General features: G+C 37.2%; 1 protein-coding gene across 1 annotated transcript; it reads left to right on the top strand.

The window, feature by feature from the left end:
* The first annotated feature begins 33 nt into the window (after positions 1–33).
* LOC139117159 (vacuolar protein sorting-associated protein 16 homolog) lies at positions 34–25,353 on the top strand. Its single transcript, XM_070680032.1, has 22 exons — positions 34–1,271; positions 2,074–2,159; positions 3,579–3,676; positions 4,352–4,480; positions 5,337–5,481; positions 6,163–6,281; positions 8,220–8,339; positions 8,895–9,120; positions 9,710–9,786; positions 10,152–10,277; positions 11,787–11,914; positions 12,379–12,414; positions 13,300–13,408; positions 14,370–14,504; positions 15,171–15,279; positions 16,355–16,452; positions 17,797–17,901; positions 18,666–18,773; positions 19,705–19,874; positions 20,250–20,346; positions 20,897–21,000; positions 23,779–25,353. The coding sequence occupies exons 1-22, from the start codon at positions 1,177–1,179 to the stop codon at positions 23,921–23,923; spliced, it is 2,565 nt and encodes an 854-aa protein (XP_070536133.1). The 5' UTR covers positions 34–1,176; the 3' UTR covers positions 23,924–25,353.
* Positions 25,354–25,523: the final 170 nt, after the last annotated feature.

The raw sequence follows: 25,523 nt of genomic DNA, 5'->3' as shown, positions 1-25,523 counted from the left end.
TGGTAGAGCCTAAGATATGCAAATAAACCTTATTACAATGACGGAGTCATTTTCTTTTTTATAGCGCTTGTCGTTCGCAAAACCAAATCTTCCAGTCCAGCATCGTACTTCTATTGTTTAAATATAGCTGGGTTTATCTGGACTTTGAAAAGTTGCCCTTCGCTCAAAAACTACTGAAAGGCGAGCTTGCCATTGTATATTATGCCAAAAAATGCCACAATGAAGAATTAAGTGATTACTGTGATCAGTTGTTCCGCAAATCGTTTCAACATTCCATCAATTCTTTCATTGCTAATACACTTGTCCCTATCTGGATTAAAAAAAAATAAAAAATAAAAGGAATGGCGTGTGATTTGTGATTCCTACATCCGGATAGACCGTGATGTATGTTATAACATAAAAGGTTTATATTTAGTGTATTTAGGCTTCATAGCCGCTATAAAGACTGATATTGCAGTTGCTTCTATCTCCATGCTTTGATGTATGCGTCGTCTCTCTGAGTCTTTGAGAATACAGAGCCTGTGCTTCGGGTGTTTTAGCTTTTTCTAATGATATAGTAGGCCTATACATATATTGAACGCTAAGTAGACAGAGAAGCCGGGATAAACAAACAACAAACAGACAGACACAGAAACAAGCAAACAAAAAACAAATAAATATAAGAGAAAACAATAAATTGAATAAGAATTGATAATTGACTGAACAACACATGAGCTTGCAACTTATTCAAGATGCGACGTCAGTATCACTTAGTGGGGTTTATGATAGTTGCCGTCACATTTCATGTGTTGTTCAGTCAATTATTTCAATTCTCATTGAATTTATTGTTTTCTCTGATATTTATTAAATTATCATTATTTGTTTGTATGCTTTCATCTGTATGTGTGTTTATCACGGCTTCCCTGTGGTTTACTATACAATGATGTCATAATTTTTTTTTACGAAATAATCTTATTATCTAGTAACTTAGTAAGTTTAGGGTCGATAAACTTGAATTCATTCGCGTTCAGTGATTTTATCAAGTACAGCTGAGCAGGAAGGAAGCTCAATCCTTATGAAACACCAAAACGTTTTTTATTACTGACGTTAATATTTCACAATGTTCCTTAATCATTAAATTGATATCGTATATTCTCCAGTGGCCCATTCTGCAAGGACATGACCTGACCTGAGCTCATGTCGTTAAATGATTGCATTGTGGGAAATTCGGAGAAAAACAACATGGCGCACGTCACAGCCGACTGGAACCCTCTCGGCGAGGTGTTTTACAGGTAAAACATACTTAAAGTAGCAATGGGACTCTCCTTAAGTTACAGTTTTTTTACACGCTTTTCATTAAATTGAAAGCATCAAGTTAACCAGGACTGTGGAATGCATCTACTACCATGCACTAGTCCGTACCATTTACAACTGGTGACAGAACCTTGGAGGTGGGAGTGTCCAGAGCCTGTAGGCTGTACTGTACTGCTTCACAGTGCTTGTTCATTTTCCGGACGACGTTTTGTTCACCGATCGTGCATGCGTTGTGAAAACAGCGAGACAGTAGACTTGCATGAGATCAAGATAACGACCTGGTCGCGGTAATAACAATATGTATTGCCGGTTCTCCCAGCGCCGTTTGTGCATGAGTTACGGTACACGCCTGTGGCAGGTCCATAATCGAATCAACTTCCGGGTCATTGATATAGCCCAAATTGACCATACAACCTGTGTTGTTGACTTTGCATCGCGATTTCTCTGCTCGATTTCTCACTTTCGGAACACTCATCAACCACGAGATAGGAGAGTAATAATTTTGGACCATCACTGTAAAGCTTGTCCTAAATTCTTGAAAGATTGTTTCAGAAATGGATACTTTTGAGATGTTATTACACCCCTCAAATGGAGCACTTATGGGCATCATAATGCCTAAGCATCATGTGAATAAATTTTGACCTGAAGTTTGTATATAAATATCACTTCATATGTTACACCTTTTAATTTTATCATGCATACTCAACAAATGTTTGCAATTTATGCATGAAAGATCACAGGTTTTCACATCATGTCTGGTAACATTTTTCTGTAACACAGGAAAATAGAGCTGTATAGCATGGGATGGAAAGATGTCGACTTATCGAAGTACAAGGTAGCTGCAGCACCATATGGAGGTCCTATAGGTAGGGGTCCTGCTTCGAACACTCTAAGTGTGTTCATGTCCCTAGACTGAAATAGTACAGCAATACAGAATATGGATATTGCACGAGTCGTAAAGTTGTTTGAGCTGTTCAGGGCCCATGAGCTGTAACTCTGTGAAATTTGTCCAACCTCAAGGTACCTTCACTATCCCAAGATATTCATTGCAATCTACAAATTGAATGATATAGTCATTAACTATGTCTCAACAATGTTTTTTTGTGGCAGAACAGGCAAGAAATTGAATTTCCCGCCATTTTCGAAATCTTGCCATGTAAAAAAAACAGAGATTTTTTGTCAAAGAGGAGTGAATCCCTTTCTCTACCTTTCAGTGGGTTGCATCATGTTGTATTTGGAAAGATTCAAATGTGTACATATACCATTTATGCTGTTTATCATGTAGTCGTATGGAGGCGGCCATATTTTGGGTGCAACACCCGTTTATTATTTGTCTTACTGAAACCTCCCCATGCAGTCCCACTCAGTGGATAATACTTGAGTAAACATCTCTGAGTAAGAACACTTCTATGAACTAATTTTAATCTAAATGTAAAATCATGAAAATAGTGCCAAAAGTTACAGCTCATGTGCATTTAAGTTCCCTCATGCAACACCAGGTCAATTTCTGTATTGCTATTTCAAATGTTATAAACAGTCATACTGTAGATGTTGAATATTTCTTCATATCATGATCACTTGTACTTTGTAATGTAAAACAATGCAGTCATCTATGCTGAGACAGTTGATTGACTGCATATCTAGTCTAAAGTCACGGCATGAGGTAGACACCAGCGTTAAAAGTACCGTAACTACAGTATTACTTAGTAGTGAAACAGTCACTGTAAAGAATATACTGTAGAAGTGTGTGGGCAGCAAAAAGGCTAGAATAAACTTGTTGTGTGACTATCAGTCTGAAATTACTGCATGCTGAGACCCCAGTTTACTTTATCCATGAGTAAAAAATTTACAAGTTTGGAATAAAGCTAGATGTAAAATAGGGAGATCAATTGTGTGAAGGAAAGAAATATTTAAAGTACCAATAGGTAAATTCAAGCCTTTTTGTCTACTTCAAAATTGTATCCAAAGCTCAATAATAAATTTTACTAATCTTATGAATGTAAACAAATAAAAATGTTTTGTTTGTGAAAAGGGGGAAAAATGAGATCGTGCGTTCAATTTGATATTAACAAAGTGGAAAAAGGAGATTTACTTCTATCAGTATCAACTGGATTCAGTGAAGAAAGTCACCTCTTTTGTTAAAAAACTTGGGACCCAGTGAATTTGCAAATTTGAAAACTGTCAGTTGAGTGTTGCAATTTATTGTTTCAGAAGAATGAAATGTGAAATATCCCAAAATTTAGTACTTATAACAGTAAATGAAATTATTTTTTATGTTGATACAGCATTGATCAGAGATGATTCGAAACTTGTCAAGACAACTTCTGCTAAACCAATTATCTACATATTCTCTGCATCAGGACATGAGATCTCCATCATAAAGGCAAGTAATGAACCAATAATACATTCACAGTGTTTTTGCTAAGGTTTGGGAGCATAGGTAAATACTGTAGGAGTTCCGAAACCAATTCTGTTGTCCTCTTGTGTAATTGTACTGATATTCTTAACCCTTTGAGTGCTGTATTTTTTCCCACCATAATTTTAGTGCAACATTTTACTAATTTTTATGAATTTTTCTGTAATTTGTTTTGATAATTTGGACCAAATGAACTCAACATGACATTGGCTACAGTTTTTTATCAAAATTTTGGCAAAAATCTGACAAAAATTGACTAAGTTATATTTTCTAACGGCGACAAAAATTGACTTTGGCGTTCAAAGGGTTAAAGGGGAACCCTGGTAACATGACTGGGAAACCCTGGTTAAAAAGTCAAAATATACCTATTTCAGTTATTTCGACATTGGATTCTTGAGATGCCATGGACAGGTTAAGTTCAAGAAAAAATCTTTTCCGATTACATCATGTTCTTTTTTTTACCATCACACCCATTTTACACGGGGTCCGTGAAAGTCTTACTCTGATCAAGATTTGACCAACGATTTTCAGTGCATAAAGACCAATATTCAATTTGAACTGATCATGAAATGAAAAAACACACATGTACAAACGTATCAGCCAAACAAATAACGAAGTGGCATTTTTCTCTCCATCACTCAGTGGAACAGTGGTCACATCATCCACATAGGCTGGTCGTGTACTGACGATCTGCTCTGTGTTCAGGAGGATGGCAGCGTATTGGTCTATGATATCTTTGGACGATTCAAGAGGCATTTCAGTATGGGACAGGTAAGCCTTGTACAAAAGTCAACTTTCACCCGCAGAGTAAACTTTTAATATCCTGAAAATGACAAGCAAACAGAAATGTGTGTGTATGTAAGCATTTACGTATGCCTGTATACATGGTATGTACAATTCTGTATATATGTGTGACTCTGTATGTATGTACACATATTTATAGATATATACATGTTATATATATACCATATGTGTGTGCGCATGTAACAGTATATATGTACATGTAGTTATGTAGTTATCATTAAGTATTGCATGCTCTGTATTTTTATATGTATACATGTATATTGGTGTTTGTTTCAGTGTTTTTCAACATAGGGAGCAATTCAGATGTGACTTCGATAAGGTTACTCCACAAAACATAAATACTAAAAAAGAATTTTCTTTTGTGTTGTTTTTTCATTTTGATGCTGTCGTGATATTAAGGTAGTTGGCACCTCGAAATAGAAAGACTTAAACTTTTGCCCAAACTTTCGTCAGGGAAACTTTAAACTATTCCTTTTCGAAAAATTAAGGGTCACCATACAAAGTTTGGTACTAGAGAAACAAATTACCCAATACATTGTATTTTCTAACACTTGAATTTCAAAACAGCCACCATCCCATGTAAAATCAAGATAAAAAAAATTTTGATTTAAAAAGATAAGATAGTAAAAACTATATTTACTCCATGACCTTTAAAATAAGCCCCCGAAAGTGGTACACCAAGTATTGTGTAAGTTTTATGAGTCAGAATATCTGTCCTCGAGGCAAATTCAAAAGATTGAGAGAAATACATTGCATTATAGGGTTTTCTTCATTAGTAAAATTGATTTTGAGCTTAATGCTGTGTTATGGTCTACAATTACAGGAAGCCAAGGAGACGCAGGTTCTGGAGTGTGAGATATTCCGCAGTTACAGCGGGACTGGCGTTGCCGTACTCACCAACAGCTACAAGTTTTTCGTCGTGAACAATGTTGATGAACCTCGCACTAGAACAATGGCGAACATTCCAAGTAATGGCAAATTACAAATCATCTGTATCAGTGATGCTGATTGGCTCAGTTACTGTTGAAAGTGACATGAGAATTTCAATGCCCAATATGGGGACACTAGTTTGCTGAAATGAAATACAGTAAACTCATGTTCCAGTCTTAACCCTTTGAGTGCTGTAATTTTCCCCACCAAAATGTCTGTGTATCAGTTTTCCAATTTTATGAATTTTATAAAATTTATAAAATTTTTTGATAATTTTGGATCAAATGGACATAACTTCCCATTAGCTGAAGTTTTTGATCAAAAATTTTCAGAAAATCTGAAAAAATTGTCGGGACCTGAAAAAAAATTGTCTGTGTTACATTTTAATAATATGACAATAAATTGACTTTGGCACTCAAAGGAGTTGGCAATTTAGATATTATGTGAGAAGAAAAATCAAGGTCAGCTTCAGCTTCCATGTATTCATTGTATGGTATTCATTTTCCAAGGCAGGATTTTCATTTTGAAAACACCATTACAACTATATAAATATTCAAATATCACTGTCAGGTTCTGTTGATGTCTTTTAAGTAATTTGAATTTGAAATGAACATTCGTAATTCAATTGCGTAAAAAGATGATTTGCAATTGAAATTTATGTATGTATGTATTTATTTATTTATTTACTAACTTACTAAGTTACTTAATTCATTTTCCAGGTCTGAGTTCCCCTCCAACATGCTGGGCAGTAATATCGGAAGACAGACAGACACGTATATTGCTGGCCAGGGACAATGAATTATTTATACTAGACCATGGTGGTCAGTATTCTCAAGAGGTATGTATATTTTTCCTCTGACCTTTAAACTGTTGTGTCAATTTTTAGCTCATATTTGGTTTTATATATAAATACCAAAAAGAGCTTATATGATGAGTCTAAGTGGCATCTGTGTCTGTATATTTGTGGGTATGTGCGGATGTATGTCCGTCACACACAAAGGCTCCCATACCGCCAAAGCTACCGTCTCAGTATTTGGTGTACAGGTAGATGTAGGGGTTGAGATGTGAATTTGTTCAAATGAACACATCAGTGTCAAAAATGTGCAAATGAGGTAAGAAAAAGGGAAATTCTGCAAATGTAGGAGTGGTGACATGCCAGCATGCTACCCACTGAGCTTGAGTCATTTCCTGTCATTGTTTATTTATGAACTGTTACATATTAACAGACCTGCTCAAACTAAGGGACGGACCATTAGATCTTGGGAGGGGGTGGTCACAATGAAATTGTGAACATTTTTTTACAATTGTAAATTTCTAAATAAAATTTTTCCAAATGAAAAAAGCTGTTCTAATTTTTTTTTCTGAGTAAATTTTCAGATTTATAATTTATTTTAGTTCGATGCTGTCTGAGGATACAATGTACATCCATATCACTAGCGCAAATAAGATTGCGTGCTGTAACTACAACATACATATGGCCCAGTGATTTATATTGCTGATAGATTTCGCGAAATGTTGCAGATCATCTTTTGACAAGCTGAGAAGCTGTTTGCAAAAAATGTGGTGAAATTTCAATATTATTTGTGTTTTTAGGACAATTTTTGCCCTTTTTTGATCAAAACATCTATTTCTCTGCAGCAGCGTGTCCAACTTTTGTCAACTTGTTTTTCTGGTTTAAATATTTCTTGTTGTTTTTCTGGTTGTACTGTGCAGAATCCATTGTCATAACATTGAACGTAGAATTTTCCTGCACTGAACAGATAGAAACAACATTTATTGTTGATCTTTGGTACCCATACTGGTATGTACCAATTCTGATCAAATGTGAGCGACACCGTATAATTGCGGTATTTTTTTCCATTGAGATAACTGACAGTTTGTTCTGTTGCTGCATCTGTTAAAAATTTGACATCAACATAGGCTTGAAATATGTGGATGTGAAGCGTTGTAACATGTATTCTTGGGGTATTCAATATCTTGTATATAACGTATACAGGGTTCATTGGCTCCTGGAAAGCCTTGAATTTTAAATCTCCATGGAAAGGCCTGGAAAAGCCCTTGAAAATGAAAATGGTCCGGGAAAATACAAATGATATATTTTGAAATGATGACTGGAAAATGGTATTTTAGACCTTAAAAGTCCTGAAAATTGCTGAAAAAGTCCTTAAAGGTCCTTGAATTTTTAAGTGACTTTGAGAATATGAACCCTGTTGACAGTGTACATCAATGAGAATACCACTATATGCATATTCATGGCTGTTCATAATCACTGACTCAGACTCCCATTCATAAGCTTAAAGAAGCATATAACGATTAGATCAGAAAGCAAATTGCTACAAATAATTTAAAATTTAATGGAAAACAGGTTTGCGATGCAAAATTAGACATGTATACACATGGAGCAATAAGTGTACAACATCAAGAAATATACAATTTAATACAGAAAACTGTCCCCTGTTGGTCAAGTAGAATTTTGCTGGACATCTGTTTCTTGAAAGGTGACAGCCAAATGTATGACAAATTTGCGCCAAAAGTAATTTTGAGTCGGTGACACGCCAAATCAAATGAAGCCAGTTTGAGGCACTATCAACTGTCAGTGCCACATTGAAAAGCCTGTCCTATTCCACTAAAATGCAACTTCACAGCTGTGAAATATAAGAAAAGTATTTGATAGATGTATGTTAGAAAAACAGAAAAGAAATAGTGATTGTTCATATTATTCAGCACTCATATCTACTTCATAAATTCCACTGACAGTAAATATGTTTCTCCTCAGACTCCTCAAATGAACGCAGAGGTCAATGCCTTCATCTCCATGTCAGTATCGTTCAATAATAAATACCTAGCCATGTTCACAGACAGCGGATTGCTGTGGATTGGATCAGCTGATTTAAGGGTAGGAAACTCTGGATTTTCTAGCTGTATTGGCATGGGTTAGTGATATAAAGTCCAGAAACTGTAACACTACGCAATTTTTTTGCATCATTTTCCGCATTACATCAGTAACCATTGGTTAGTGTACATGCTGCAGAAAGTAGCAGTATTCTCTGTGTTTTTTTGCTTTCGAAGACAACTTTTATATATAAGGTGTTTGCCATCATAACAGGATTTCTCTGTAAACATGATCCCCCCACCCCACTCCCAGTAACTCACAATATCATGCGGAGATTAACAGCCAAAATAAATTTTGTCACGTTTATGAGCAGTGTTCACAGGCCAAATACTGGATGTACCAGGGAAAAAGAAGTTGTGGATCAAGTTAACAATGAAGAGCCATGGTCAAATCAATAAAACAATGAATTCAAATGAATTGCATTTGCATTGTGAAGTTATTGTTCCACCATACACTCCAAACTGTGTGCTTAATGCTTTCTAATTCTACTAGTAAGGGAATGCTGTAGCAATTCACTCACACATTGTGTCACTTTTACCAACCCTTTTTGAACCACAGAAAGTATACTGTGAATTCAACACAAAGTCGCCTGCCAGGCCCCAGCAGTTGGTGTGGTGCGGCACCGGCGCCATCGTTGGCTACTGGGAGAACTTGCTGCTCATGGTTGGACCAGACAAAGACTGGGTCAAATACAACATGGACACCGAGGTTCACCTCGTGCCTGAACTAGATGGCCTCAGGATCATAGGCAGATACACCCATGATTTCCTGCAGAGAGTGCCCAGTGAGTGACTGCTCCTGTATTCAAATCTGAATCTGAATCCAAATCACAAAATATGCACAGAGACCAATGCCCACAATGGAAGCATGATTTTGTTTTGACATGAAAATCTGTAAATAATGCCTTCAGGCGTCTAGAAGAGCAAACCTTTGCAAATGAAAGAGTTCATAGCCTTCCCATAAACAGTGAGATTTCTGGTTCAAGCATGTAAACATTACTGACAGCGTGTGCTCATTCTTGAAAGTAACAAAATCAGAAGTCATTATGATGAAAGCATAGAAGAATATGATTCTGATCCTTTGCACTGTCAGCATAAGTTGCTTCAGAAATTAAATCATTTGAAGAATATTATGAAAGTCCTGTGTTCAGTGACTAGTCATCCACTAAAAAGGCATTTTTTCTCTTTATAAAACATATTTTTTCAGTCGATATTGTTTCTTATGGTCATTTGACCCTTACTGTCTGAATGTAGCGTAAACCGAATAGAGGGGTGAATTCTACTATGATGATGTCATTAAAAAAATGACATGTCAGAATAATTGATGCTGTTCGTATTGACAAGTATTTCCACCACAATTTCGTTTGTCCGCAGCAATGGTTGAATCGGTGTTCAAGATTGGATCAATGGCACCAGGTGCTATGCTGTATGAAGCGTCTAAAGAGTTTCAAGTGAGTGGTGTAAGCTGCATTTGTACCACACAGTGTGCAGGATGGTGGGTGATTGAAAGTAGCTAGGACAAATGTGATATTAAGTGGGTGTTGCTCTTAGTGTTGATGGATAAATCATTGATCTATTCATGTTCATTGAATCTTTAAAAAATGTGCTGGCAGACAATGATGTCAGTACAGTACAAATCTACCATCAATGGTGGTTGTTTCCAACATTTCTTCAAAGAATTTAAAATAAATCTGCCATTTTCTTCCTCAGCATTCAAACAGGAATATTCTGAAAGTGACAAAGAACATGTGAAGTGGTGTCCTTGATTAAACAATACAATATGACAAATGTTGCTTTTTTATGTCGCATATGATAGAAAGGAAGCCAGAAGGCAGATGAGTACATCCGTATGATCAAAGACAAACTACAAGAAGCTGTTGAGCAGTGTATAGTAGCCGCAGGAGCTGAGCATGAACCAAAGACACAGAGAACATTGCTCAGGGTAAGTATTCTATAGACAGTGGGCATGGAATTCCTTTTGGTGTACATGATGTGAAGAATCATGAATTTGAAAAAGATAAATTAATATCATAAATCTGTTGTAAACCATGATAGATGCATTTAATCTCTAAAACTATTGTGATGCGGAGATCAGTTCTTGTTCTCAATCTGAGCTCTTTTTTTTGACAGAGGTCATTCAGAGTCAGATATGCTGACCACTATACAAAGGGTTTATACTAAATTGGAGCAATTACATGTGGCTACTGACCATATAGGAGAGGTGGCTTTTTATAGGAAGCCTTTTACATGTGAAATGTTATGGGATTGCCACAAGGAGATCACTGGCAGGAGATGACCTTTGTAAGGGGAACCACTAAGACAGGTGTGACTGTACTGTAGGAATACATTAGGCAATAGTTGTCAAGGAATTAATTAGTTCTCATGCAGATTTTCCCCGAATGCTCTATGTCTCTGTTTTACCACAGCGTGGGTGAGCTCTCGCCCAATCACAATGATGCATTGGCTCACTTGATACTCTGATATAAATGCTCGTTTTCTGCCCTCAATATATTTTTTACCACAGTTTCCCCAAAATGCCTTCAAAATATTTGAACCACTGTTTCCCCAAAAGGTCCTCCCTCCCAATACTATGCTTCCTTATTGACAATATCACAAATATACCGGTATAGACTCCCCACCCCAATTTCTGAAGGTATGGTTTGCTGAGGTTGTAGCATTAACATAGATACAGATCCCAACCCCCATTTCTGAAGGTATCGTATAATGAGATTTGTGCATTAACATAATGGCAAAAAACAGAAAGTTCTCAGTGATTAACAATGTCACCATTTCACGATTGTACAACCCATTTACAGATTTTACAACATTTTACAGTCTAAAACAAACTAAACATCCAGATGTCTTGAGACAAACTAGTTATGTTGTAAGTGAAAGTCTTATCAGCCAGTATCAGATTCAGGGGTGTCATCGTACACACAAATGGAAAACCCAAGAGAGAAACTACAGTGTCAGGGCTGTCAGGTATTACATGCTAGGTAACATACATCAGGCCTTCTGATTTGATACACAACTACATTTATCATCTTTCTGAGAAAGAATGGCCGTTTGAATAAAGCTTAACAAGCTTTTCTCGTACCTGGGTGCATTTCCATTGCTGTTTGTCTTTTGGCTTCTCTGTTTTGTTCTGTGTGTGTGTGTGTGTGTATATCATTTCACCATGCCTGAGTATTGTTCTTCATTTGCAGACATCCTGCTGTTTGTGCTGATGTTTTAAAAGTAATATGTAGCTACCAACGTAGATATTTATGACTACTGATAGGTCAAATTCATGATCAAAGTACCAAACTTAGCGTAGTATTTAAACAATGTACAGCTGTATATCATCGTAAAATTCTTTCCTAGCAGCACTGTTATATTATGATATCCATAGAGTTTTCTATGAATTATTGAATTTCAACCATATTTCTGCAACTCTATCTCTATTTTGCAGGCGGCATCTTTTGGAAAATGCTTCCTAAATGACATGAGACCAGAGGCGTTTGTCAACATGTGTCAGATGCTACGAGTACTCAACGCTGTACGAGACGACAAAATCGGGATGCCACTGACCTATCAGCAGTTTCCTTTACAAACATTGAGAGTGTGAAAGAGAGTTTTGGAATGCTTGTCAAGATCATGGATGCTGTGAAAGTTGTCACACAAAATGCAAGAACAGAATCTCAAAGATACATACACACACATACACACACACATACATACATACATACATACATACATACATACATACATACATACATACATACACACATACATACATACATACATACATACATACATACATACATACATACATACATACACACACATAGAACGACAGTCAGATAAAAGTGCATACAGTACATACCTGCCCCTCAGATCAATTGTATCATCCAAATAGAGTAATAGGAGTGTAAATATGTTGATATTTATAACAATGATTTCAGCACCGTACATTCTATAGAAATGTATGGTTTGTACAGTATATTCTGTTATCATATTAACATTGCCATTGTAATTCAAGTTGTGCCTTAACTGCATCTTAGATTGGAACACCTGAGACTAAGTGTGCTTATAGATAGGTAAGTTGTTTATATAATTTTTCCCTTGGCTGCTTTGAAAAAACTCTAAGCCCTACATTTGTTTGACAGCTGTACGGTACATGTATCACATACACAAAAGGTTTCAGCTGTTATCCCTCTCTTTGGTTGTATGGTAATGTTCAAAGTTGCGTCACATTCTGTCTTTTCATTTCTTGACCACAAATATCATCAGGTACCAAGAAAGTGAAACCGCCATATTAACCCACAGCTGTTCATTCGGTTTCATTCCACTGCTGACAGTTACAAGAATTGAATCTTGCACAAGGAATACCAGATTGAAAAAGCTGATTCTTGAGGGTGTACCCGTAATTGGAGTGCAAGGGCACTGATAGATCATTCAATGTCAAGAAACACGGTGACAGAGAACTACAGTGCGTTTCACCTAGGTACCGCAACTCCGCTATGAGACAGACACAATCCACGTACAAAACACATGATTAGCTTGGGTATCACGGACACATTTCAAAGCCAACGACTCGTCGATTAATTACAGTAAAATAACATGGGGCAGCTGCTGTCTGGACTGAGAGATAAACAGTTGACTAGACTTGATCTACAATGTAACTGTTTCTTTTACAATTTCATCTAAGCGTGCAAGAGGTGAAGGTATTCTCGACAGAAACTAATTAAAAAGCCACACATTGTAGATGAAGTGTATCTCTCAGTCTAGACAGAGCGGCTGCCCCATGCTGGTTTACTGTAATTAATCATTGAGTTGGTGACTTTCAAATGTGTTGTGATACCCAAGCTAATCGTTTGTTTTGTACGTGGATTGTGTCTGTCTCATACGCTGAGTTGCAGTACCTAGGTGAAACGCACTGTATTGAAATTGTAATTAATGACATTGCCTTTGATTTTTGACAGGCTTGTCTTCCGGCACCAGTGGTGTCTTGCCATCCGCATTTGTAAATATTTGAAACTGCCAGAAGCTGAAGGGGAGAGCAGAATTCTAGCCCACTGGGCGTGTTACAAGGTAAGGCTCTATTTGTTTCTATGACATCTATCTAAACAAAGAGTATGGCATTTATACATCTTGTGCAATCATAGAGTGAAACATAGCTGCATTCACAACATTATCAGTTAGGAGACCATTTTCACTCTTCAGGTGTCATTTTTGTATGCAAAACAAGGGTGCTTTTATGACAGTGTACCCCCTAAGATGATGTGAATCGTTATATGATTGGCATTATCAAAGTTCTTCAGCCTCGCTCTCATCTAGTCACCATGATGGTTAAAGGTATACAGTCACCTGTAATCTAAATATGCCCATACGGTCAAAGGGCTGTTCCTTGGTATTCAAAATGCCCATGTGAGGGCGCTGTTTTTAAAAAGCGGCCACCCACTTAAAATCTGTGATTGGTTAGATTTTGTCTTTCCATGGTAACTGTGGCAAAATTGGAACAGGTGACAGTATACCTTTAACTTCCCGAAGTACTTTTCACATCATATTGACACATAAACCTACCAATATGTAGCATACACGGACCTGTTGAGAGTGCCACAAACATCAATCTGCTCAGTGCAGAAGATTAAATTCTTTACCAATATTCTGATTTCATCAAGCGTTTTCAAAGATTATTTTGCAACTTTATGGTAGGATACACTCAACAAAATGTGCACACAGTAGAACAAATATTGATCAAAAATAAGATTAAGGTAGTATGCGCCTCAAAAGGAAAATTTAAACCATTCTCTTTTGAATTGAAGAATAAAAATCATGGGTCACTGAGCACATTTTGGTACCAGAGAAACAGTTTACCAGCATTTGAAATTCAAAATGGCTGCCATCACCGTATTGACTCCATGGAAAAAAAAAATTTAGCCCCCACAAATGCTAGATCAGGAAAGAATCGTAAAAATTTTGCAGTCCAAATACATGGCCCTGTGATGAGGTGCATTGATTTTCACAATGATATCTCTTCCTGCAAATACAGGTAGAACAGAAAGAGCAAGCAGATGAACAGATTGCCAGAGCCATCCAGTCTAAGTTAGGTGACACTCCTGGGATATCGTACTCGGAGATTGCAGCAAAGGCTTCTGAATGCGGTCGCAAAGACTTGGCTATCAGGGTGAGCTACTTCTCCAGTGGTGGATGTTTTACGGTTTTCATTTGAAAATATTTTATTCAAGTTATTGTGACTTGGTTATAAGCAATAATTTTCCCACCAAAATTTTAGTGCAACATTTTACTATTTTTTTTTTTAATTTTCCTGTAATTTTTTGGATAATTTTGAGCAAAATAGATATCATATTTCATTGGCTACAGTTTTTTATCAAAATTTTGGCAAAAATCTGAAAGAAATTGACGGGGGTATATTTTGTAAAGGTGACAAAAACTGACTTTGGCACTCAAAGGATTAAGGAAAATCACTAACACTGGGGCAATTCTGAATTTCTGGATGATATCTTTTCCTTGTCTAAAGGGATTGTAAGAGCAGTTTGGGTCCATACACTCCCTATAGAGGTGTTTCAAAATTTGTCGGTATGCTAAAGTCAGAGAAATGGACTAGATACTTGTTGCCATTGTTACAAAAAGTCCGTAAGATAAAGCTTGGTGTCATTGTGCGGAAGAAGACTTCACAGCTTTAGTAATGTAGAACTGTGTGTCATTTTCCATGGAAATTCAATGGAACACCCAAACTGCGTTTCACGCCACCCGTGTACGTAGCACTTAATTTTAAGTACTAAATGTGATAGGCTTTGCGAAAACACCTCTCCCTGTTATCTGCTTTCAGTTGTTAGATTTTGAACCGAAAGCCGCTGAACAAGTACCGCTGCTGATGAAGATGAAAAAGGATGATGTAGCGCTGATGAAAGCCATCGAGAGTGGAGATACAGATTTAGGTAATTCTGTTTTATAGGTTGATAATTCCTGAAGGTTGAAGTGTCAGTGCTCTGTGCTCAGTGCTCTGTATTTTAGAATCAGAATTTGTGCTAAGGTGGTTTGAATCTAAATCGACAGTGAAACTGTTAGAGATTCTAACTTCATCTTCCCATTTCAAAACACATTTCTTCAAGGTTGCAAAATTTGGTGTTGTGAAATTCTTCCTATCTTGTTGTCATAACTTCAGAGAATTAGTGGACCAGGAATTGTCTGGTTAGAATTTCAAACTGTGGTGTTTGCATATACTGTCATATGTGTGACTGATTGCCTCAGATGGGTTATAATAAATTCCTTGTGATGTAATAATGAAAAAGATATTTTTTTCTGTTGACCATTGCCCGTGTTCAGTTCAATCAACATCAAAGCTTTGTCCATATTGTACGATGAGAAAAAGTCAAATGTTACGATTTTCTATACCAATGCTTGTAAGATGCAATTTTTACAGGGCTGTTTGCCTGTGATGTCATTGCTCCCATATAAATATGCAATAACAAATATTTTCCAAAAATTTAGATTAGAATTTTAGGGATCACACATGCAAGACAGATGAAAGTGCAACTTAGTAGGCAACAGCTAATGTTCAATGAACACGGAACAGACCTATTTACAGTGCAGCCTACAAGTTACAACACCACTCATGCAGCATTGGCAAAATTTGTCCAAATTTTTAGCAACAGCATCCCTGTATTGCTCACATGCAGTTATAGTTACAAATATGCAACCACAAACAGCATAATTAAATTGTCTGGCATCTTTTCGGTAATTTTTGGATTACATTGCTGGATGGTGATTTAGACCATTCATCCCATGATGTGGAGAAAAAAAGGCCTGTTTAAACCAAATAGGACTAAAACATTGTTTTGGATAGTTTATTCCTAGCACGATATAGATTTACAAATGAAATGAGAGAGAGGGAGTTTATGATTACTGAAGTTTATTCCCCACAGGTTTCACCAGAGACACTTGAAAGTCCCTTTGCAATTTAGACTTTGACACAGCAGTGACAGAAATTTGAATTCTTGTTATTGATTCCAGTGTATACAGTACTGTTACATTTAAAAGACACAATGTTGGCAGGGGATTTCCTGATGACGTTGCGGAATCTTCCTGTTGCACAGAGCCTCTGGATGCAGGTAAGTCAATTACAGTTAAAAGGTCACTAGGAAAACAGTTCATTATAATTCAACCATTAATTACATAATCATTTATTCCATATCATTACAATATTTGTTGGTTGTTAGTTACTACAATAATTTTCAAAGATCTTAGTTTCATTCATCTGTTTCATTCAAGCACTTGTGATTTTCAATATTTCTGCTTAGAAATCAAAGTATGACATAATTGAGGCTTTCTGTATCGCATCACATCATGTATTTGATTTGATGTCTAAATATTTCCATTATGTCAAACATCAAATGTTTCATGACCAATGTTTTAAAATTTATTTATCCAGTGTACCAGTAATTATTGCCTATAGGTGAAATTTATGGATCAGCGCGGCACTACTACAAGTCCTCGTTGCGTTACAAAATTGCATTTTCTCAGCCACTTTATTGTTGATCTTTGAATCGAATCAAAACTTGATCCCATATTTACTTACGCAGTGTTTACTCATGGACTGAAAGATTCAGTCGTGTGCAGGCACTCCGGAACACTGCAACCTACGACCTTTTACTACGACTGAAGGCACACTGTTGAAATCTTGTTCTCCAACAAAATTTTGTTGGAACCAATCATATTACAGGAACGAGTTAATTGACAGTACGTAGGGTAACGAGACCGCCCACATCGCTCACTCATTATGGTCATTATGTACGTAAATAGCTCACGTGATGAATATTCAAATTACACTACCATGATTTACATATTTGAGAAGTCTGTAATGTCAGTTGTGGGTGGTACTTTTTTCTTTTGAGTTTGCCGCAGCTAAGTACAGTGTGCCTTCAGTCGTAGTAAAGGGTCGTAGGCCGCAGTGCGCCGGAGCGCCCGCACACGACTGAATCTTTCAGTCTATGTTTGCTCGCTAAAATAACAAAAGCCAGAATGTTTGGGAATACATAATTGACAATCCAATTATTTTGCATAGATGTTTCTATTTTCGTTCTCTTTTCTAGGTACTAGTATATAGTTTTGTGCCAGCATGTAGCTGACCCTTTGAGCGCCAAAGTCAATTTTTGTCACCTTTATAAAATGTGCCCTAGTCAAATTTTTTCTGATTTTTGCCAAAATTTTGGTGAAAAACTGTAGTCAATGTAATGTGATGTCCATTTGATCCAAAATTATCTGACAAATTACAGAAAAATTCATAAAAATTGGTAAAATGTTGCCCTGAAACTTTGATGGGAAAAATTACAGCACTCAAAGGGTTAATTGTGTCAAGAGTAAAGAACTAGCACAAGACCATTTTGCCACCAGTGAATACTATATGTAGAAGTGTGCACCGTTTACATACAGTGTGATATTTTCTTTCTTTCCAGTATTGCCGAGAACAAAACAGAGAGACCCTCACAGACTTGTACTATCAGAATGATGACTTCATGGAAATTGCCAACAGTAAAATTATTGAAAGCTATAGGGAAACTGTAAGTAGTCGGTGTAAAAGTGAAACAAATGGCAAAATGCTAAATTTGTCAACACAGCTGAAAATTTTCATGCAATGTGTGTAAATTATGTTAAAGTAGTTTGTATCTCAAAAGTGAAAGACTTCAACTTTTGCTCATGCTTTCCTCAATGAAACTTTCGACTATTCTCTTTCAAAATCAAGAATAAAAATCTGGGGTCACTGTGCAAATTTTGATACAAGAGAAACAAAGTACTCAATATTTACCAATTTTTGAAATTCAAAATGGCCGCCATCTCTGTGTTACCTCTATGGGGAAAATAAAATTCCGGATTTTCACAAAACTTAGCCCCTGAAAAATTAATTAGTCCATAAGCTTCAAAATGAGCCCCCCACAAGTGGTAGGCCAAAAGAATATCATAAAAGTTTTTTAGTCTGAAAATCTGTTCCCGAGGCGCATTACACCTTAAGCATTCAGTTAATTGTTATCTGTTACGCTAAACTGGTAAGCCGCGATTGTTCACTCATGCAACGGTACGTTTGAAATTGGGTATGCATTGATATAGAAATAGTGAAATCCTTAAGAATTATACTGATTTGACCTAGTTGTAATGAAACAGTGCAGCGTGATTTGATAGTCAATATCATTTACCAATCTTTGAACAATATTGCGCAGTCAGAAATTTATTCATATTTTCATTTGTCATGAGAGCAACCCATCACCTTTTCTCGCATGTTATTTTTGTATCTCAATAATATGGAGAACTGTTGTGATACCATTCACAGCGTTTAGATGCACGGCTAAAATCCCTGTACGATGCACAGGATTACTACACCAAAGCCAGAACTTCACAAGATCCAAACATCAAAGCCAAGGCTGAATTTGCTGCCAGGGTAAGGATGTACATTTTATAGCCAGTGTCGTTCCAGTGGCAACACTAGCTTCAATGACAGCCATTCAATAACATTTGGTGTAATTGTATGTGTTGCAAAGAGTAGTGCGTGAATTTTATTCGTTTCCCTTCGTCAAAATTAGGAACTGTGAAAAAAATGAGAAATTAAATGCAAATGTATATGTAGGACATTAGCCCTGCAAAATACTGCTTAGAGTGTAGAACACTGGGAGCAGTTTGCATGAAGTGTCTCAGATATTCCCAACCTCTGCCATAATATACAATATCCATGGAGGCAGTAATCAAAATATTAAGGAATCCAGCTGGACAAGCAAACTAGACTGCAGGACTTGCAAACTAGTCTACAGGACTTGCAAACTAGACTGCAGGACTAGCAAACTAGTCTACAGGACTTGCAAACTAGACTGCAGGACTAGCAAACTAGACTGCAGGACTAGCAAACCAGACTACAGGACTTGCAAACCAGACTGCAGGACTAGCAAACTAGACTACAGGACTAGCAAACTAGTCTACAGGACTTGCAAACTAGACTGCAGGACTAGCACACTAGACTGCAGGACTAGCACACTAGACTGCAGGACTAGCACACAAGACTGCAGGACTAGCACACTAGACTGCAGGACTTGCAAACTAGACTGCAGGACTAGCAAACTAGACTGCAGGACTAGCACACCAGACTGCAGGACTAGCAAACTAGACTGCAGGACTTGCAAACTAGACTGCAGGACTAGCAAACTAGTCTACAGGACTTGCAAACTAGACTGCAGGACTAGCATACCAGACTGCAGGACTAGCAAACTAGTCTACAGGACTAGCAACTAGACTGCAGGACTAGCAAATTAGACCGGAAGACCAACATACAGGAAATTGAGTGACTCAGCCAGTTTATGTGATGTCTGTGTGTCTTTCAGCAAACTGAGGAACAAGTAAAACTGATGAGATACCAAAAGAGACTTGAGGAAGAATTACAGCGTCCATATTTAGACTTGTCTCTCAATGACACAATGCATGAGTTACTGGTTCAGGGCAATACCAAGCTAGCTGAACAACTCAGAAAAGAGTTCAAAGTCCCAGACAAGAGGTATGACAACTTCATATTTCTCAACATTTAGCACTAATACCTGTAATTTTTTTGATATTCTCTCTCTCTCTCTCTCTCTCTCTCTCTCTCCTCTCTCTCTCTCTCTCTATATATATATATATATATATATATAAACAAATTACTTAAGTACAAAGTAATGAAATCTATTAAGTTTCATATATATAATATAGGGTAACTTTATATGAGGTAAATTTCTTAGCATATGTCATCTTTGAAATCATTTATAACTTTATGAATGGTAAATGTAGACTGAGGTATCATCTGGCAATTTCTATGTATATATGTAGAGGTAAAAAGGGAATGTTCACAAATGTGAGCGACAGACAATATGTTCAAAATAATTTTTTATTTCAGGTTCTGGTGGTTGAAGATTGGGGCACTTGGTCAAGTTGGGGATTGGATAGAACTTGATAGGTTCTCAAAGAATAAGAAATCACCAATTGGCTATGAGGTTAGATTTTGTCACTTTCATTTGCATTGGTATTCACTGGGTATACATTTGTATTGTTACCCACAAGGTATACACTTGAATTGGTACCCACTGGGTATACATTTGCATTAGTGCCCACTGGGTATACATTTGCATAAGTGCCCACTGCGTATACATTTGTATTGGTAACCACTGGGTATACATTTGCATAAGTGCCCACTGGGTATACATTTGTATAAGTACCCACTGGGTATACCCACTGGGTATACATTTGCATGATTAGTACCCACTGGGTGTACACCAGCATCAATTTAAGAGTAATGCTACATGGGCAAAAGAATTGAGTTTGGAATCATAGTTTAATTGTACATCAAAAAATGAAGTAATTGTTGGATAGAGAATTGCTGTACCTCAGGTCAGTGGTGTTAACAATAGAGATTCCTGATTTTCACAAATTGAATCTTCTATGAATATGAATATGATTGTTAATTTTACTGCCATGATATTAGACATTCTACCCCACCCTCCCACATCCCTCACATTATTGTGTTCCTATCTGGTAAATTTACAGCCATTTGTTGAAGTCTGTATGAAGTATCACAACAGACTTGAAGCCAGCAAGTATCTGGCCAGGGTTGCTCCAGAGAATAGAGTCAAAATGTGTATAAAAGTGGGGTGAGTATGTTGAAATTCTTCCTATCAATACATGTCAACTTCCAAAGTGTCACTTATTGCTCCTTCCTCCTATTCTTGTTTTCTCAAAGAAAGTCAGAATTTCACAAGAGTGCAACACAACCACATTTCTTTCCCATTTCTTGACTTTGTCTGGCGACAGAAAAAGGACCAAGTTTTTTTGTGGTGGTATTTTTGGAACACATGAAAAATCAGTTGTATTTTTCAACCTAGTGAGACACGTTGAGTTGTTGGTTTGACAATATCACTTAAAGGTATTCGGTCACCTGTTTTTTAATAGCCAATCCAGGGCTCGAAATAATACCTGTCTGCCTGTCCCGGACAAGTGAAATTTGGCCTGGGACAAGTAGTTTTGAAAAGTACTTGTCCAAGTGGACAGGTAGGTTTTTTCAGCCTGCAACCAGTATTTCAACCTACTGACTACAGCAAATATTCATAAGTTTAAATTTATATACCAGCGTTTCCGTTACAATTTCAAAACTTGTGTACGATTTTACGCAACTTGGTTTTTATTTGCGTAAAATGTATCAACAACGCGTATGGTGTCGGTGGGAATCGGTATCTGAAGTGAGTTGGGCAGTCTTTTCTGTCGAACTTGGGGGTTTCCTTTAATGCCATGCTCTATTAACAAAAAACAATAACGTGGGGGGCTTCAAGGTATAGTAGCTGAACGCTTGCAACGCCATGATGCATGTCTCGTATATGATCGTTGAGCAGCCTAATGACTTCATGTTCAAAGAAAATACTTTCTGACAATGCAATTAGTGTTTTCAAAGGGCCAACAAAAATGAGATACTGATCAAAGTCCAGCGGGACCTCTCAAGATGCAACCCTACAGAGTGTAAATCGTCACCCGTAAACACTTTCCAAATAACATGCGACCTAATGACCACGATTAACTGTATTGTGTTACCAACAACGTAGACTCGATGGATTCTCGAATTTTTTGCATCTGTAGTGTCATTGTCTGTTCAGAACTGATTGACATGATGCTTTGTGATGATGAAATACAATGTTTCATAAAGAGTTGTCTAAAGTCTAAAATGTTGCAATATCATGATAAATGTCACTTGCAAGCAGGTGCATATGTTCTATTTTTGTCTTGCATTGAACCACGTTGAGGCAATGCAGTGTGAGCCAAGTACGTCCGTGTCAAGGGGCAGCATTTCTCAATGCTTATTAGTTTACGCAATCATGATTGTTTTTGCGTATTTCAGACTATTTTGCGCAAATTACGCAGGATTTTGTGTGAACAGAAACACTGTTACAGTATATACCTTTTACAATTTTGAAAATCATTATTTGGATATTTACCTGTCAGAAAAAAGTAAAAGAAAATTCGATAATATCTAATCACTGTTTACAGGAGGCAGCCATATTAATTTATCTAAGGTCACGTCTCAAATCTCTTAGATTGGGAGATTCTCAGAGCTATCTCGACACTGCTGTTATGCCAGTTTGCATATGATACAGGCATGAGTTTGTTGAATTGAATTGAAACTAGTATAGTTTCTTAGAATAAATTATGCCATTTTGGACAGGTACTTTTCTCACTGGGACAGGTACTTTTGATTTTGACTTGTCCAGTGGACAGGTGGTTGAAAAAAAGTATTTCAAGCCCTGCAATCACAGATTTTACGCGGGTGGCCGGTTTTTAAAAAGGGCGCCTCCACACGACCAGTCATGGCATACTTAGCAGCGTGCGTCTGCATGTTCTTTGACGTATCAAATATGGAGGACGGACAGCTACAGGTGTTACGGAGTAGTACGCTAAGCCCCGCCCCTTTACCATATATGGAATATGCAAATTTACAGTAACCGTATACCTTAAAGGTATGATGCACCTCAGGGACAGATCTTCTGACTCTTCTTTATACAGTATCTTTCTTTCTACCACTTGTGGGAACTCATCATAAGCTCTCAGAGTAAATATTTCTCATGGTCTTATTTTGAATTTCAAGCATCAGTAAATGCCAAGCAATTTATTTCTGTAGTACCAAAATTTGTAAGGTAACCCCAGCTTTATATCGTTGATTTTGAAAGAGTCATTTTAAATTTCCTGAAGGAGGGCTTGAGCAAAAGTGTAAGTCCTTCGGTTTCAAGGCACGTACTACCTTAACCTTGTTTACTGACAGAACCAATAACAACAAAAAAAGATTGCCTAATCTCTGGCATACCCAAAAAAATACACCAGTATTATCGATGACCATGTTTACAAACTGCAAACCTTGTCCAAATTTACTGTAAGGTGAACATTATGTCAGAAAAAGTTTAGGTGATTGTTGATTTCAGGAAGATTTTTCGTCATTTCTTTTTGCAAAATACATGCACCTTGTGATGCAATTTTTGTTGGTTGTGGAGCAGGAGCAGTGTCAATTGCCCAACAAAATTACCAGCCAATAGCTGTGTATGGACGAATGCAAAACATTCATACGTATGAGCTTTACACCAGTGAAAATAATGAAACAGAATTCCTGCTTACTGATTTCCTCACAATGTCAATTTCCAGGCCCCATGATAGAAACCATGGGATTGGTTAGATTGTTAGCCTGACATACAGCATAGGTGATTATAACCTGTCCTGCCTATATCATTCAAGAAAGAGCATTCTGATTGGCTCACATTCGTCAACTTAAAAAATTCATCAGTATAGCCTAGAACATGGCTGCACTCCATTCCCATTGATTGGGTATTTATGACATTCACAAATACAAATCCTCACATAGCTTTTGGGTTTGTTTGTTTGTTTGTTCATTCCAGTGATTTGAAGCAAGCCGCCCACGCAGCCTTTCAGCAGAAGAGTGAAGCTGACCTGAACGCTGTGTTGAAGAAGTGTGGACCGACAGACAGGGCCCTGGTTGACGAGATCAATTCTATGAGATCCCAGCTAACATCCAAAAGATGAAACTAACCAATGCATGCTGTATGCTACAAATCTCAAATGTAATATATGCGGCTCTTTTATTTATGTGCATGCACAGTCCCTCCATGGAGGGACTGTGGTGCATGACAACAAAATGTCCGGCAGGACTTTATGGAACAGTTTATCGATGTATGAAAAGCAAACCAGACAGTGAACTGAAATAGCTGATGTACCCATCCAGTGGTCCCTTGTTGCTGTAGTTTTGTTGTCCTATGTGATCCAAAGATGTATCAGATCGTGGAAATGACCTCCAAATGAAGGTCAAGCTGATATTATTTGATTGTCAACTCACGACTCTTCTTTGGCTTCTTAGTAGTGCGACACATTGTGATTTTTGCGTCCACTTCCGGTTGAGATCTTTCTAAAAGATTCTGTTGTTTCAAGAAAGGAGAGAAAGGGACGATATGTTGGACACTCTATTCTTTTCATTTCATAAGCTCAGTGTTTCATCAAAACATCAACTCTCACAGTGCTGCTCCAAAGTGTCAGATGGGACTTTTGTTTCAAAGGGATCTTCAAATTAAAAGCCTAAATGTTACTCATGTCATTAATCAGTACCTAACACAGGGCTTTATATGCAGTTCTTTGCAACCAAAGATGTTGGCTAAATTAGTTGTAGATTTTTAGCTTCCCGCAGGCCGACATGCAGTCTTACTTGTACTTGTTTAAGCAATGCCCAGAAGACTTTAGGAGACTTTTAAGTATTTTCAGATCCTGGAGTCTGTCTTGATCCTTATATTGTCATGAAATCTGTTACATCATCACAATATTGTTAACAATGTTAATTTCTACATATGTGCTTCTCACCCCATATCATATAACATGCATCGGGTAGCTTCCAAATTGGCATCCCCGTGGAATGTCATTCCATGGAATTTGTGAAATTTATTGAACACAAGAACAGGTATAATTGTATTATGCTGCAGTATTACTAAGATCCCATGGAAATTAATTAATGTGCAATACATATCATACACATGTGTTATGCATGATTCAAGCTGTCATGCTGTATGTACATTTGTTTTACCTAGTATAGATGTGTCCACTCTTTCAGCCATGGAAATATCACCACTCTTCTGTGATAGTACTGTTTAGGTCAGCTGCAAAGTGACCTGACTAGTTCATGAACATTTAGTGCAGTGAAGCCTTCTGCAAAACCACAGCATGCACACAGAGAAAGGTGCGCTGAGGTAGTTGTGTGCAAATGAAGTCGTCAAAGGCATTATGGATATTATTATATTTGGGAATATCTTCTCCATACTTGGCAGTATAATGTTTATGCAGCAGGTCACAAGATTATACAGTGAAGCTTTGTTTTTGACAAATCCATGATCTGTATGACAAATGCCCTCTGACCCTTGAGTCATTTGCATACAGATTACCTAACCAGTGAAATAAAGTTATGTAAATCATCTCTATTTGCATATTTCTTGCAACAAACCTCAAACACTTTTGTGTACCTGATTATAAAACAAGGATTCACAGTCCCTCTATCTAGAGGGACTGTGAAGGATTTCAAGCAGGGGTCTTACTTCTTTCTAAGTTGTAACTATTATGGTTTCTTCAGAGTGTTGTACATAGA

The sequence above is a fragment of the Ptychodera flava genome, chromosome 18, assembly GCF_041260155.1.
Source record: "Ptychodera flava strain L36383 chromosome 18, AS_Pfla_20210202, whole genome shotgun sequence".
In the NCBI taxonomy this organism is placed as follows: Eukaryota; Metazoa; Hemichordata; class Enteropneusta; family Ptychoderidae; genus Ptychodera; species Ptychodera flava.
The sequence above is the reverse complement of the archived record's forward strand: the minus strand, read 5'-3'. Positions and strand labels throughout refer to the sequence as shown.

Coding starts and splice junctions, on each gene's coding strand:
- LOC139117159 (XM_070680032.1), top strand. CDS start 1,177: ATGTCGTTAAATGATTGCATTGTGGGAAATTCGGAGAAAAACAACATG. Junction 14,505..15,170: donor GCAAAGACTTGGCTATCAGG/GTGAGCTACTTC, acceptor ATCTGCTTTCAG/TTGTTAGATTTTGAACCGAA. Junction 21,001..23,778: donor AAAATGTGTATAAAAGTGGG/GTGAGTATGTTG, acceptor TGTTCATTCCAG/TGATTTGAAGCAAGCCGCCC.